This window comes from Psammomys obesus, unplaced genomic scaffold (genome assembly GCF_907164565.1).
Source record: "Psammomys obesus unplaced genomic scaffold, mPsaObe1.curated_primary_1811, whole genome shotgun sequence".
Taxonomy (NCBI): domain Eukaryota; kingdom Metazoa; phylum Chordata; class Mammalia; order Rodentia; family Muridae; genus Psammomys; species Psammomys obesus.
In genome coordinates, this window is record NW_026596046.1 from 25,277,769 (window position 1) to 25,294,487 (window position 16,719).

The 16,719-nt window shown below is 45.2% G+C and overlaps 2 protein-coding genes across 3 annotated transcripts in view; one reads left to right on the forward strand and one right to left on the reverse strand.

Annotated features, from left to right (window-relative positions):
- Me3 (malic enzyme 3) overlaps positions 1-4,005 on the forward strand; it is a 178,756-nt gene extending 174,751 nt beyond the window's left edge. For both annotated transcript variants that reach the window (XM_055623496.1, XM_055623497.1), the window contains 5 exons: positions 370-475; positions 1,078-1,220; positions 1,762-1,935; positions 2,469-2,567; positions 3,379-4,005. In XM_055623496.1, the coding sequence (XP_055479471.1) occupies positions 370-475; positions 1,078-1,220; positions 1,762-1,935; positions 2,469-2,567; positions 3,379-3,540 (684 nt within the window). In that variant the 3' untranslated portion in view covers positions 3,541-4,005. The remainder of the gene's footprint in view (positions 1-369; positions 476-1,077; positions 1,221-1,761; positions 1,936-2,468; positions 2,568-3,378) is intronic.
- Positions 4,006-11,969: 7,964 nt separating this feature from the next.
- The window catches only part of Ccdc81 (coiled-coil domain containing 81), a 34,943-nt gene continuing 30,193 nt past the window's right edge, over positions 11,970-16,719 (reverse strand). Inside the window, exons 14-15 of the mRNA XM_055623711.1 lie at positions 15,912-16,037; positions 11,970-12,427 (exon numbers count right to left, since the gene is read on the reverse strand). Of these exons, the coding sequence (XP_055479686.1) occupies positions 12,286-12,427; positions 15,912-16,037 (268 nt within the window). The 3' untranslated portion in view covers positions 11,970-12,285. The remainder of the gene's footprint in view (positions 12,428-15,911; positions 16,038-16,719) is intronic.

Here is a 16,719-nt window from a genome sequence, read left to right on the forward strand (position 1 = left end):
GATTTGATTTGATTTGATTTGATTTGATTTGATTTGATTTGATTTGACCTGACTTGATTCCCAGCACACACACGGTGGCTAACAACTGTTTGTAAGTTCACTTTCATAGGTGCCAGGGCCCTTATAGCCCTGACAGTCACTACATGCACATGAAGCGCGCTCACAAGCAGGCAGAAACACCCATGCAATTAAATGTTTTCTAAAAGAAACACGTGCACACCTTTCCTTAGGATTCGCCTTAGGTCCTATTGAGGAGTCTGATCGAGGGTCTGGGCCTCACTCTTCCAAAGGCCCAGTTAGGAACACTGTCGGGATCCTAACAGCAGGTCCCCAACACTCCAGCGGCCCCATCTTCCTTCTTCCCCACAGGGCAGGAGCCACCTGAACCATGAGAAGGAGAAGTTTGCCCAAGACCATGCTGAAGTCAACTCCCTGGAGGAGGTAGTGAGGCTGGTGAAGCCCACAGCAATTATAGGTAGGAGGAAGGAGGGGCCCTACTACCAGCCCAGCTAACCCTCTTGACTTGCAGATGGAGAGTCTGAGACTCAGCAAAGAGTCATAAACAGCCAATGAAGTACAATTGTTTTCCCTTTTCTGTGCCTGGTTCAATGCCATACACGTTTATTGAGTGACTTCTGTATACAGACTATAGATATGAGGGACCAGAGTTGGGACTTGTTAACACAGAGTGATATAATACACTGGGAGAGCTTGCTCTCTAGCATGAAGATGGGCACTCCTTCCACCCCAAGACAGAGACCCTGGCCCTTGTGTCTGTACTAGAGGAACACTCTGCTCTCAACAACAATGTTCAGGAATGCCTTCAAGGTATGCCTTAGAGATCACAGGCCTAAAATGAACCAGTGGTCTCCATGGAATGAACAAGAGGTCTCAGCCAACTCAAGCAAAAGGGCTCTTTTTCCCTTCTGCTCTCTTAGCTCCTATAGCAGATTCTAACCCCAGGGATTTCCAAGTCTGCCATGGGGTACCTAGTTCCCTTGCCAGTGCCACAAGAAGAGAAATGGAATGTTTGTACAGAGTAGGCACTCCCCACTACCCCCCCCCTTTTCCCTGTAGGTGTTGCTGCCATCGCAGGAGCCTTCACGGAGCAGATTCTGAGGGACATGGCTTCCTTCCATGAGCGCCCTATCATCTTTGCCCTGAGCAACCCCACCAGCAAGGCTGAGTGCACAGCTGAGAAGTGCTACCGGGTCACCGAGGTCAGCGGGGAGTCCTTCCTCCCACCGGCTGAGAGAAAGTAGTAGCAGTTACTACCAGCAACCCTCTCAGGGTGACAAAGAGTGCCCCGTCACTGTGAGCAAACTGAGGGTTAGAAAGATAAATCAGCCTTCCCAAGGTCATCATGCTAATGAAGAATAGAGCTAGCCCTCAAACCTACATCTAACTCCAAAACCAAAGCTCTTTCCATGATACTGCACTTTTCAAAGTTCCCCCATACAAGAGAGCTTTGTCCAGACCCGTGGCCTCTGTATTCTCTAGACAACTGTCCTGGGTTGGCCATCCCAGATGTTGTGGGGAGAGGCACCATGATCTCTACTTGAAGGGAGGTAGGACTTAGCTTCCTAGTCAAATAAATAAATTGTTCTTAGAATATTTACAAAGTTCTCACTCCAGTTCTGGACGTTAGGGGAAGGTGAAGATGGACCCAGCGTTTAAGAGATAAGAATAGACTATGAGGACTATGAGGACTGTCCCAAACCTGTCTCCAAGCTCCAACTCTGCTTTTCTTCCCGCCTCCAGGGCCAAGCGATCTTTGCCAGTGGAAGTCCTTTCAAGAGTGTGACTCTGGAAGATGGCAGGACATTCACTCCCGGTCAGGGAAACAATGCCTATGTGTTTCCTGGGGTGGCACTGGGCATCATCGCCGGCGGGATCCGACACATCCCAGATGAAATCTTCCTCCTGACGGCAGAGGTACCGCTGTCTTCTCTCCCTAGGATGTTTCTAATAGGGTTGGTGGATCAAGCCCAGTGACCCCTAGATTCGTCCTCCCTTATTTCTTCTACCCACTCACCACCCCCCAACCCTGGCATCAGAACAGAAACAAGGCTGAAAAGGAAAGCTCATAGGACCATGAACAGAGAATGACCACCTAGAATAATAAGAGGGGCAGCATGTGGAAGGAGACTAGGACCCAAGAAGTAAGGGGCCCAGAGAGTCCTGTATAACAGGTTGTGAGCAACTGTAGGACAGAATCTTTATTTACCAGTCATGGGTTTATTCATCTTGGTCTTTGCGATTTCCTTTTAGAATTCAAGGAGCCCCGTGCTATTTTAAACTTCAGCCGGGGTTACTATAGAAAGAATAACCCTAAGCATTAAGCTCCCTTGGGGCTATGTGTGGCAATGGCTGCAGCACCTGGGCAAGCTTTGGGATAATGGGATGGATTTGTTCTGTTGTTCTGAGCAGGAAGAAACTCTCCCCCCTCCCTCCCTCTCTCTGTCTAGCAAATTGCCCAGGAAGTATCTGAGCAGCACCTGTCCCAGGGAAGACTGTACCCACCGCTCAGCACCATCCGAGATGTGTCACTGAGAATTGCAGTCAAAGTAAGGGGCATCCTAGTCATACCCCTCTAATACAGGTAGTGAGGCTCCACCTTTTCCTGTGACTCAGGGGGGCTAAGGGTCCCTGCATGCAGCCCAAAGACAGAGTGACAGACTCCTACCTGCCAAACAGCCTGAGCCCCACCCTAAACACCCCTCAAGCCAATGCTAAGGAAGCTCCCACATTTCCCCCACAAGCTTCTAAGCTGGGCAGTGGGTATGTGATACCATTTCCATGAGTGTATATGATTTTTCTGCAAGAATGACAATTTTAGAAAGTATACTACACAACAATACATAGTCCCTGTGAGTCATCCAGAGCAGCTATACAGTCCAACACCAGTCCAACTCAGCCAACCCACTTCCGTCAATGGGGCCAATTTGTTCACAGGATGACCATCCAGTTCATCCACTTCAGTCTACATGGGAGTGGGTTAACGGGGTGATTGTTGCTAATTATATTCACATCACTCTAGAAAACGGTTATCATTACTCTGCTTCCCAACCAGTAGACTGAAGCACGCATGAGGACTATCACGGCCGGAAACCCTCAGGGAGTGAGAAGCAGGTGTGATAGGCTGGGCCTCTTTAAGCCCGGCCCAGGCACTGGGTATGAATCCTTCATCTTCAGAGCTTAGGAAAAGGGAGACTACTAACCCCTTGGGAAAAGAAGCAAGTACTGTCTAGGGAAAAAGTTTTAATCCTCCCCTTCCAGTGGTGCTATAGGTGAAGAGATTATATGTCTGATTATTCTGGGTATATTCTTTGCACCTGGCCATAGATCTAGTTCCTTACCCAAACATGTTTTTCCTAGGTCCTCGACTATGCATACAAACACAACCTGGCCTCCTACTATCCAGAGCCCAAGGACAAGGAGGCATTTATAAGATCTCTGATCTACACTCCAGACTATGACTCCTTCACTCTAGACACCTACAGTTGGCCTAAGGAAGCTATGAATGTTCAGAAGGTCTGATGTAATCTCCTGGGCTTGTTGGGGCTGAATGAAGAAATACAATATAAACAGGTTCCAAAATGGCCAGCCTTTCTGCCATGGTTATTTCTGTTTGTTGCTTGTTTTCCTTTGTGTGTTTGGGGAGATGCTTAGGCATACATCAGATAACAGCTTTGTTCCTGAAGGCCCTGGAAGCTCACTTTTCTATAACCGTTTGAATCCTTTCCAAACGTTTCCTTTGCTATTAATTGCTGATTACTAACCAAGCCTTGTGGGAAATTCTGCCTAGAATCCCACTTTTGTAGAGCTCAAGGATCTAGATTGGAACAAGTCCTCTTTCATAAGAGAGTAGTTATGTCCTTGAAAAACATGTTCATATAAAAGAGAGAAGTTTGTATCTATGAAGACAAGAACAGAAAGCAGTGTTTGCCCTTTGCCCCAAGAGTAAAGGATAAGTCATAAGAACTCAAGAAATGTAAGCAAAGCCACCTGCTGGGGGAAAAAAAAAAAAAAAGAGGTCCACCCATCAGGGAGTTAATCCCTTTCAGAAGAATACATTGGCTTCAAGACTCAGTATAATGTGGGGCTGAGTGACTAGAGGCTCATCAAGAATGGTCACTGCCCTTTGGTTTGCTGGGTACTGTACTTTTTTGTCATTACTAATAGGAAAATTAGAGAAATAGGGGTGGGAAGGGTCAGCATGCCAAAGAACAAAGGAAAAAAGAAGCAATAAGAGGGAACACCATGGAAAATGTGTTGATTTAATGGCTAAAGGAGACTTGATTTAGTGTCCCAGGCTCTGGAACACTCTCTCCCTTCCATCCTTCACATTGAAATAATTGAGCCATTCAAAGCAGCTTTTGTGTAGAGGTGACTTCAGTCTGTCCCGGGTGTTTCTTAAGCCAGTTTCGTGAAAACTTCTACCTCTCTCATGTTTGGGAGTACACACACTGCAAGACAAACAGAAAAGAAAGACTTGGAGCTTCTCCTATGGTCTATCTCCTTTAACTGTATAAATCATGGCTAAGACCTACCCCTGCCGTCTACTCAGCCAGGATTCTCACTGCATATAATGTGTTGTTCCTGTTTGCTTGTCTCTCAGTACAAGCCAGGAAAACTATTAAGATCCATGAAGAGTGTTTAGCGAAATCATGATTCAATCACTTCTTGTTTGGGTCTTATTCTTCCAACATTAGCTTCTTTGGTGCTAGTACTCAGCCAATAATATCCCCAAAGCGCAGACCTAAATGTAATAAGTAAAACTATACATGTCTAGAAAAGAACAAAATAGTGAGTCCTAGTGAAGACTCTCCAATAAATCTCTGATTACAGTCTCACATTTAATGCCTGTGTCCCGGGAAATACAATTTACAAAAGATGGAAGAACTGGCTGAGGTTTTCAATTTTCTGATCTATTGCATCAACCCACATGACCACTAATAGCCTTGTTGGATGTCTCATTTCCAAGGGAGAAATAATCTGCCTGGACCCAACCTAATCCTTTTTATTCCATGTCCAGAATCAGTAGTGCACACAGTGAAGAAAATGGCTGCTTACATCAGAAAAGCTCCCTCCAAGGAATTCCTGTACTGCTAGTCCATATTCCTCCCATAGCTTTCACATATCTCTAAGTATATGACTTTTGAAATGTCTTCGTATTTTCTTTGTTGGGGTACATTGTATGAAGGTGTGTCTCTGCATTGTCAATTGTTGACTGATACCGGCAGAGAGCTAAGCACTAGCTGGATCTTGGTAGTTTCCCTACTGGCTTTTCATAAAGAGCTGATGGCTGATGGCTGAGTAAGAAGTGGAAGGTGGGACTTTGGGGCATAGATAGAAAGTCTAGGAGAAGAACTGAGAGACTGGAGATTTGCCAGCAGGACATGGAAAGGCACAGACATATCTCGACTGAAAGAGATGAAAAGAACTAACCACATGGTAGGACATTAGGCTAGAATAGTCAGGTCAATTTAGATTGAGTTAGCTAAGGGCCCAGCCAAAGGCCTTAACTATAATAAATATTAATAAGTCTGTATCATTATTTAATCATTGGTGGGTCCGGAGAGCCCTGCTATATTTAATTGGTGCAGTGTCTTGTGATTCCATCATCTACTACATTCATGTACAAAGTAAAAGGCTCTAGACATAGATTTTAAAAATTCAAAACGTGTTCCTAATATCATTGAATTATAGTCTGAGAATATGTTATGACTTACTGAAATATTTTTAAATTTGTTGAGGAATTTTTTTGCCAAATGTTAGCGTCAAATTTCAGAAAACATTTCACATTCTCTCTTTCAAGACAGGGTTTCTCTGTGTAGCCTTGGCTGTCCTGGACTTGCTTTGAGGACCAGGGTGGTCTTGAACTCACAGCGATCCACCTGCCTCCACCTCCCTCAGGGCTGGGATTAAAGGCGTGTGCCACCACACCCTCTTCAAAAAGATATGCACAGCAATGTGATTGGATGGAATACTCTTCGTTTGGGGGATTATTATTTTAGTTCTACATATTACAGACTTTTTGTCTATTCAACCCATATAGATAAATGTTAGAGTTACGGGACACTTCAATCTTTCGTACAGCCATGACCATACTTTATCTTTTAGCCCAGTATTATTAGATGTTCGGGGTTTAGAATTGTTACCACTTACAGTCAACTCACAGCTGTAAACCTTTGTAATTTACTTAAGAATGCATTTGTTCTATCATACTATATCAGATATCTTGGACGTCTCTCTTGTGATTCATTATTCAGATGTTTAAGCTTGGACAGTGCTTGGCGATAGAAAACACCCTTCCGGTTGTTTCTCCCACAGAACTCAAACTATTCTTCCCCGTAGCGAAAATACGGTTGTCTCAACATTAAAACATGGAATCATTTCGTCAATTTTACAATAAAAATGATCATTGAGAACCCTAATTTTAAGTCACATAATTTTAAAAACATAAATTATTAAATGTCCAGTTAATTAGTAGAAATGTGTTTTTGGTTGGGAAAATATCAGACTTTAAAGCAAAGTAATAGGTAGTAAGTAATTTCTAATGTTTGACCAAAAAAAAAAAAAAAGAGTTTCAGAAACTAGATAATTAAGCACTGGTTTAGCTCCAAAGATAACACAACTCTACCTTTTATAAATGGCTCAGTAAGTAATGAGTTTGCCGTGCAAACATGAGTCCAATCCCTTTGTGAAAAAGCTGAGAGTAACCAGATGCGCTTGTCTTCCCAGCACTGGGGAAGCAGACACAGCTGGTCCCTGAGGCTCACTGACCAACCAGCCTAGCTCAACTGGCAAGCTCCACGTAAAAGTTGAGAGACCCTATTTCAAAACACCAAAGAGAGAACAACTGACAAAGCCACTCGCTCTCCGAGGTTAATCTCTGCCACGCATGCACACACAAACACACACACATAGCCACATAAACACATGCAAATTACTTACTAAATTAAAAACTTTATATCCTGCACAATTTTTTTTTTATTTCATAGTCTTTTCCCATTCTGTCCTCAACCTTCCTCCTTTAATTTGTACACCAAATATAAACATTTATGGCAAGGCATTTTTATCAGAAGACATTAAACATACACTGCTTCTGTACAGAATGGATCTTGCAGGAGCTTCTACCAAAACCGGCTTTTCAAAATAGAGGTTTTAAAACAGCATAAAATGAAATTTATGGAAATGCATTTAATCACTGTGAAATTCAAAATCCCACAGAAGCAACTCTTGCACAATCTTGATGTATACCAGTGCATAGACAAGGAGATGAACACCAAAGAGCAGACAAATAACTATACACTTGCAATGTTTGAAAATTCACCTAAGGAATAAACCACATAAGGCCTGGAATGCTGTTTTTAATTCTGTATTCCTGAAAATAGACAAGTACTGTGTTATGTCTTGGTGGCCAATCTCACTAAATTTCTTACATATCTTGCATATGATAGTAGTAATAAGCATAACAGATGTTGCATTTCTATCAAGCTTGTAGCTTTAACATTCCCATGGAAACATTACGAAACTCATTCATTAAGCCTTTATTATTGGCTAACACTCGCAATAGGTTAGGTCATATCTCAAGCTTCACTCCCAAGGAAACAGCATCAAGCAGCCATCTTTTATTGAACACTTGTTTCCACTGGAGACTGAAAAGCAGCCATATTTTAGAACAATGTTTCTCCCAGTGCAAAAGCTGCTTGCTGTTGAAAGCTCGTGCCTGCTTTTGTTTTATAGGCTGTGGCTGGTAGCTGGTCTTCCTTTTTCACTGTCCTTCCAGTGTCTGCTAAGGCAACAAGCACCAGCGTTCTCCCCAGACCTGCAGCGCAGGTACAACAATCAGGCTCCTCCCGGATTTCATGTTCGCAAGACTTAACAGGTGGGCCACCATCTGCTTGGACAGTGATGAGCCATCATCAAAAGGCCAGTCTAGAGCCTGGACGCCTTCTTTCTCAACAAGAGCCATGTCATAAATTGCCTCACACACTCCTACTCTCGTGGTAATTCTGTAGCTCTTAAGTCCCTCTAAATCTGTTCCGGGTTGCACCGGTTGGGTTATGTGTGGTAAGAAAACCTCATATACCTGTAAGTGAACTCCACAGCAGGTGGGTGGGTCATCAAAGTGTTGTCACTCTAGTTAGAAGTAACTCTTCATATAGTTAAAAAAAAAAAAGGAAAAAAAATATTTCAAGAAATCAAAGTCCAGTGCCCGCCGCCTGAAATTCCCAGCGCTTTGAAGATCAAGTTGAGAGAGGACAGGAAAAGAACCGCATCAGGAAAACCGCAAGCCTCAATATGTCAACACAAAAGCAAGGCATAGAAGTTAGCCCCGGCCACTCTGAACCTGGTGACCAAACCGTGACTCTACTTTAACGGCGTCCTGCTGGAGCGCTGATGGCTCCCTCCAGTCCACTGAGGTGGCGCGATGCCTGGCGGGAATTTCCAGCAGAAGCTCCGTAAGTGGGTGAAGGTCAGCACTACCGAAGGGAATTGACTTACTCATGAACGAACGGCCATGTCCTAAGCGCACAGCCAGCCCGATGCTGGAGATGCAGGCAGCAACATAGGTGGGCGTCACTGCAGATGGACTGCAAGGACGAAGCACCGTCTCCCCCGCCCTAGAAGCTGGGGGAGCTGCAGAGGGAACCAGTCAGGGCGCTCCCAGTTTCCCCTGAGTCCCAAGCCATCGCCTTCAGAGCCCAAGTGGATCTGAGCACCTCCTTACCAGCCGCTGTGGAGGACCCAGAGCCAATGAGCCCCGGGTTCGTTGGATCGTTCCTCTGATGCCATCTATACTGAAGCGGGAAGTGCTGGGGTGGTGGGGGAAAAGCTAGGGAGGCTGGACAGAGTCAGGGACAAAGCCTGCTAGAGGGAGACGCCTGCGAGGATAGGAAGCAGGAGGACCGCAGAAGGTCTGAGTAGTTGTGTTGTGCCTGCTTCATATTTAACTCTAGCAAACAACATCTTTTGGATTTTTTTTCCCCCAATTCACTACACACACACACACCCCTCAGGATCTCCTGTAGCCAAGGATAGCTTCGAAGCCCTCACTCTAGCTTCTCTTACCTTACAAGAGCTGAGAGCGCAGGCTGCATGGTCCTCTGATGCAGCGTTGGGAATGGAAAGCAGAGCTTCCTTGTATGGTAAGCAAGCGCTGTACCAACATGAACCACATCCCCCGGCCCTGATCTTCACTTCATTCTCCCACTCCCTTCCCTGCCTGCCGCATTTATTACGTTATTTGTGTGTGCTCATCCCGTGGAAATCAGTTACAAGGCTCAGTTCTCCCCTTCTGCGGGGTAGGTCCTGGGGATCACATTTAGGTCCTCAACCTGGCAGCAAGCATGTCCCCCTGAGTACTGAGCCGTGCACATTTAATTAATGGGTCATTAAATGAAAACGTTCGTGGTAGGCTTGGCATACTTTCCTACAAATTGTTGGTCAGGGAGATCCCAGAGACATCCCCAAAAAAAACACAAGCCATCACCATTACTCTTGATTTCCCACCATGTCTAGATGGCGAGACCCTAGTGGTAAAAATACAACACTCTGGTTGCAGAGCATAGACTATGAAATCAAGCTGGATCGACCTGAAATTTCTCTGTCAGAAGACACCATGCAGACTGCTTGGGAGAGAACAGGCGGCAGCAGTCTCATCAGCGCTGGACTGTGTGTGCCACAATACCCCCCTGTCTGGCAAAGTCCGCCGACAGATGCCATAGAGGCATAATTATCACGGGTAACCCAGCGGCTTTCTGAATGGATCTGAGACCTGTGCCGCAGGAATAATTTCAAGCTTGATGGTATAAACAGATCAAAAGGAGATCACAGTTCATGGAGATGGGACCTCCGACTGCTGTTTTACTCTGTGGTCAATGCTGTCAAATTGCCTTATATTTGTGTTTATACCTTGAAACGGTGCTGCTCTCAACCTCGACCAGAGATGCTTCTTCTGGTATGAACAGCAGCAACGATCACTATTTAAAGCGATGAGGATACGTGACTATTGAGTATTCAACCCTAAATGGAACGCTTATGTCAAACCACTACCACCACCGCCACCCATGGTTCAAAACACATTTAGAGAGAGGAATGCAGAATAGGGAGGAGTGCTGCAAAATGCCAGCTTCGGGACACGGAATGGGACCACTGCACTCATGAACTAACAGCAGCAGTGGTTACCTGCACGAGATCTATGCAAGACCAAGTCAGCCAGCATTCCAGCGTGGATGGGGGAAGGGCCCACGGAACTCTACCACCACTGAGGAACTATCAGCCGTCGATGGCTTCTGGGGGAAGAAAAGGCATTTTTCTTTAGTAGTATGGCCTCCGGTAGTTTCCTTTTGTCCCCAGTGGATAGCCCCACACTCAGTTTGGACTCAGTGGATTCTATTAAGGGGCTGGGAGCATGAAGGTAAAGTTCCAGAGAGGAAGTAGGAAAAGGAATCTGGATTGCATATAATTAAAGATACATTATATACACATATGAGGGGGGTCTAACATTAAACATAATTCAGTGTAATTGAACATGGACTAATAGGAATGACCCTGGGCTAGAGGGAGGTTCAGCGGTGAAGAGCATTTAGCACTTCTGCAGAGGATCAGTGTTCAGCACCACAGTCAGGCCATTCACAAACCCCTGAAACTCCAGCTCCAGGGGAGATGGTGCCCTCTTCTAGGATCCAAGGCCACCTGCACTCCCATTCACATATGGGTACACAGGCACACACAAATCACATAAAGCAAGACCACTCTGTAAAATCTATCGTAGCCAAACTACTGAAAACCAAGAGTCAAGAGGAAAATCTTGAAAACAGATAAAGCAGCATGTGCATACAGGGAATTACAAAATCACTGGACAGCTTCTCAGAACCCATTGCAGCAGACGCCACCGACTAGCTTGTTTAAAATACTAAAAGGCAATAACGACCCACCCACATTCATATATCCGAGAAAAGTCTCCTTCAAGAATAAAGGCAAAATAGTCTCAGATGAAGTAAACCTGGTCAAAAGCCCGTATCTGGAGCTCATAGGCTCTAGTGGGGAAATTTACTGTTGTTTGACTAAATGATCGTGTATGCTTGTGCCCATAGATGAAAAGCTCTCAGAACTCCAGGATGGAAAAAGGTCATTGGCTGAAAGCTAAGGTACCAAGGCAGCTCATTAGCATGAAGGGAGAGGGCTTCGGGAATCCCCAGGTGAACACTGAATGGGTTTCTTATCAGGAAAGGTTGGGTCTGTAATCTCCTGAGGGCGAGGTGACACTCCTTAGAGGACTTGGACTTTCCTCAGATCAGGCAGAGAGAAGGGAACCCAGATGAGGAAGGGAGTCCATCACTTTAGCACTGACCTCAGGGCCTGTTCAGTAATGCCAGACTTTGACCTTAAAAGCAGGGCTCAACAAAGACCTGGCGAGTATTGCTGAAGAAGAGGCAGAAGGACGAAAGAGATGGCAGATAGGGAGAAATGTGCTGTGTCGGCTTCATGACATAGCTAATGCACATGTCAGTTCGCAGCAGCTGTGGTTGCCTGCAGAAGACCCGCCTAATATCAGTGAGTCGAAATTCTAGTGGGTCATCTGATGGAGGAGAGAAGAGTTCCTGGGGCCCCACCCCTGGAGGAGGAGCTACTGACAGTTGATGGCTACTGAAGGAGGGAAAGTCATTCTCCATTGGGGATGTGCCCGTGCTCCACTGGATAGCCTCACATTCAAGTTCAGTGTTCAGTGTTAATTGGACTCAAGAGGTTATTAGTAACAAAAACAACAGAGGGCATAAGGGAGGGATGTTAGTTAGGATGCAGTAGGCGAAACTGGAGAAAGGTGGCGATCAAAATACATCGTAGAAGTGCATGAAATTTTCAAAGAATAAGTAAAAATGTTTTAAAAGTTGGGGAGGGGATAAAACATACCGTTACAAATCACCGTGGATAGCCAGCTCTTAGAAAACATTTATTATAATATTTTCTTTACAGATGGAAAAATATGAAGTTTCTAAAAGAAAGTCACAGAGCTGGATCCACACTGTCTCAGCATCCAGCAAGAAGTTGTGTCCCACTCCCAGCCCCCATAGCAAGGGGCTCTAGGCTAAGCATGTTTCCACAGCCATCAGAACCAAATTCAGGGGATATGCAGAGAACAGTCAGTAGACATGAATTAAAGAAAGGGTTTTAAAGCAATCTTTTTTTTCCTCTGGGGTACAACTATACAAAATAAATATCAATCTCTCCAAACAAATGTTCCTCAGGAAACACGGGTTCAAATGCTGAGCTCTACAGAAGCAATCGGGAGCCCTGCAGGAACTTATTTAGGGGCCACACGTTGCTGTCACCAGCGTTGGAGGTGCGCCTCTGGCACTGCCTGCAGCGCCGGTATTTCTCACACTGGTCCAAGAGGAACAGCTTGTCAGAAGCCCTGGGGAGAGGAAAGCAAAAGCTGACATCATCAGGTACTCCCCAAGTCCCTAGCCCCAGAGAGAAAAAAAAATGGTGCCTGGTCTTTGCTCTCAAGGCTCTTAGAGTCCCCAGGGCCTCACTCTGCCACCTGTTGCTTACCCCAGTGGATTCTCGCATCTACTGTCGGCTCCATCCCAGTCAACAGCCATGTGCCTTCCCAGCATTTGACCCTTCCTTCATGCCTAGCCTAACCCTGAGCACATAAAGTCCAAGGTTACCCCCACCATCCAAGGTGGCCCAAAGCTTTGGTGTTCCGCCATATTTGTACTGCTTCCTTCTCACTCCCTAGGGACCTTGATTGAAAAAGGAATGATGCCATTAAGCTGCTGGTAATATTCAACATGTGCAAAGAACTAAGGAGTTGAAAAAGACAAGTCCCAGGAGGCCAGAGTGTCTGGAGAGTTAAGCACAGGACAGAAAGCCAAGGACCATGACACACGCCTGTAATCCCAGCACTCATCCAGGCAGAAGCAGGTGAATCTCTGTGAATTCAAGATCAACCTGGTCTACAAAGTGAGTCCAGGGCAGCTAAGGCTACACAGAGAAACCCTGTCTGGTAAACAGAGCAAAACAAACAAATGAAAATAAAGGACAGAAAGTAGGCCCAAAGATGGGGAAACAAACAAACAGGAAGTGGAGATGAAGGCCAACAGTGACTGATATTCCACTTTAAAAGTTCCCAGTTCTGCAAGCCAGTCCCAAGTATGCTCCCAGGACCCATCAACATTTCTGCAAGGACAGAATTCTGTAGAAAGCACAAGGCTAGGTCAATACCCCTACCCCAACCCCCACCTCAGCAGCAGGAAAAAGTTGGCTTTCAACTATAAGGGTCTGGAGGAAGGATATCAAAAAAGTGTTTGGCATACAAGCATGAGGGCTTGAGTTTGATTCCCAGAAATCATGTCAATTAAGCCCAGCTTACTTGACAAGCTTCAGGCCATGATAAAACCTGTCTCAAAAAGCAAGATGGACAGTCCCATTTAAAGTTGACCTCTGGCCTCCGCAGGCCACTGCACACAAGGGCACATGCATCCACACACACAATCGCGAGCTCCTATGTGCGTGTGCACACACACACACACACGCATGCACACACATGCCCAGTATCTAAGAAAACCCTTAGAGAAAAGAATCTTGGAAATATGCAAGACCTATCTGCATTACACTAGAAATGGGACAGAGCTGTCGTATGCCAACTGCATAAACAGGAATCTTGCTTTTGTTTTTGCTTGGTTTCCTTTTTACATCAACTACTTCCTTCTTCCTATCTGCTGCCCGCTTGAGTCACCACCCACCACAGCCTGGCCTGGGCAGTGAGGTAGCCTTTCTCCTGTGTCATACCCCTAGGAGCATATTTGCTAACTTGAGCTCACAATTATTTCCTGTGACTCCTCTATCTGTTACCATTACGTTGGCCAAGCGTTCTTCCCGAATCCCAACAAAACTGTGCTGGCATTCGCCTCGCTGCTTCTCCCTGTTTTTTTCAAGAAAACGTAGTTTGAGCTCTCCAACTCCCACACTCCTCCTCTTCTCTGGCTCAAACAGCCCCACTTCTCCTGTTCATCATGTTATCCCTTGTACGTTCTATGTCACCAATGAGCTCCACAATTAGAAAATCAGACGAGGAGCGCCTGTCAAGAAACTCTACAGGAAAGACTGGCAGACGAAGAGCGATGACTGGAAAACCAACAGTGCTGGACCTGGAGAGGCAGCTGCGTTAAGAACACGGGCTCCTCTTCCAGAGGACCCAGGTTTGATTCCCAGCATCCACATGGTGGCTCATAACCATCCGCTAACTCCGGGTCCAGGAGACCCTATAACATTCCTCTGACCTCCTTGGATGCTGGACACACAAGGAGAGCACACACACACACACACACACATACACACACACACACACGCAGGCAAAAAAAACTTCTATATAAAATAAATTTTTTTATTAAGTTGGGGCTGGAGAGATGGCTCAGCCTTTAAGAATGCATTGCTACTTTTCAGAGGACCTGCGTTTGGTTCGACTCACAGCTGCCTGTAACTCCAACTCCACGGGATCTGACACTCTCTCCTGGCCTCCTCGGGTACAGGTAAACGTGTGTCCATTGCACGCACACATCTACACACCACACACACACACACACACACACACACACACACACACACGAAGGAAATGTTAAATCTAAAACAGTAGTTGAAAAGTAGCCAGTTAAACTATTTTTTTTTTTTTGTTGTGTGTAGTCCTGATAATCTGATTGTATAGGTTGGACCAGTTTCATTGGATTTTTAACATTTTTATAAAGTCTTTTTTTTTTTCGTTCTATAAAATCTTACCTTAAATTTCTAAAGGATTTCTATTGTTTTCAAAGTACAATACTTTCCCGTCTTTTCAGTTGTTAATCCCTAAAACTCCTGTGCTAGTTCAGGCAATTGTTCACATTCATAGTTTACAAATTTAAAAACATGACTAACACTAGCAGCCTTTCCAAAGTCAGTGCTAATTATAAACAGCAGATTCAAACTGCAAATACACAACTGGAGTGGGGCCTTGCTCCGCTGTGTCTGCCTCATTTTTCCCATTTTCAACATTTCCTTGACTCTGCCCTTCTTAAACCCCATCCATAAAGGCCAGGCATGGTAGTGTCCACCTTTAGTCCAAGAACTCGGGAGGCAGAGGCAGATGAATCTCTGTGAGTTTGAGGCCAGCCTGCTCTATAAAGCAAGTTCCGGTCCAGCAAGGACTACAGAGCAATACCCTATATCAAAAGAAAAATTATTCTACCAGGAGGAGAGGAAGGAGAGGCTGAGGTTGGGATGTAAAGTTAGTTAATTAACTTAGAGAAAAAAAAGAAAAGAAGAACCATCCAAAAAATTTCCATGAGCTTTGGGAGTGTTTAAAGCAGAAACTCCCCCTGTGTCAAAGTACTCAATCCAAAGAAAACTGCAACCCTCAACAAAGTGGAAGCACCAAAGCAAAAACAAAGCATGGTCACTAAAATCTTAACATACAGCACAGTATTGTCCAGCCCCATTTTGAATCAAGCAGCAGCATTTCTCCACAAAAGACATTTCAAATCAATTGCTGCAGATTTGTTCTCCCCAGAAAGTCTTGTAAAGGGCAATACTAATTGACTCGGGTTGGCACCTGAACCCTCTGCCGTCCCAGAATTAAACTCAAATTGGTTCTCATCCTGTGGGTCAAGACCCCTTTGGCTGTGGCATATCAGATATCCTGCATATCAGATTCATTCTTGACAAATTCGTTCATTGATAACAGTAGCAAAATCACAGTTACGAAGTAGCTGCGGGTCCGCGCCACATGAGGAACTGCGTTAAAGGATTGCAGCATTAGGAAGGTTGAGACCCACTGAGTTAGAGGAAAGGAAACATGAAGCCGATTTACAGTGAAGTTTCTTGCAAGCAAAGGCCGTCTGGTTCCCATTAGTTCTTACCGCTCAAAGGCCTTTTCCTCTAAGTCCCGCTGCCTCTTCATTGCCAGGCTCCTGTCCCAGTCTTCCTGCAAGCCCTGGTTAATCCTGTTGACTCGATCCAGCTCAACAGCTCTGTCTGCCAAGTGCCTGGAGAGAAAGGAACAGCCTGACTCCATTCATAATATGCACAAGACATGGATGCTGTAAAAGCGCAGTGAAACTGCTAGCTGTCAAATAATGGATGGCTCTAGAATCTTTGATCTTCCTTCCTGGTTTAAATTAGCAGGATTTAAGTCCTATTCCATTTAACAACTTCAGCTTCCAAAGCCATTAACGTTCTTTGAAGCTAATTTAACTCATCTGAAGAATCATCCCAAGTGGCTTTTCTTACACTGTGTGTTTCTTTCCACCCTCTCTGCTGTCAGTGATCAGCCTTGCAAGTCGTCACAGGCATTTGGTTCTTTGGGGTTTTTTTTTTTTTCTTCCCTTTTGAGAGAAGGTCTCTGTGTGTCTCTCAGGGTGGCCTTAAACTGTAGATCTTCCTGTCTCAGCCTTGAGGGTGCTGGTGTTACATAAGTGCACGGTCATGCTTAGGCGTTACAGTCATTTTGTGAGACAATGTAGAGAGCCATACAAAGGAAAGTGCAGGAAGAGGAGAAAGGAGAGAGATGACTTGTAAGCAAGAGAAAGGAGACAGGTCGTTATCCAGCATGGGGGCAGACGGGGATATGGGGAAGATGGAAATGCTTGATGAAGGGCATGTCGTCAAGAAAAGACTGCAATCGGTGCCTCGCTCTTGGTAGTTGTTTCCATCCCCGGATTCCAGCGT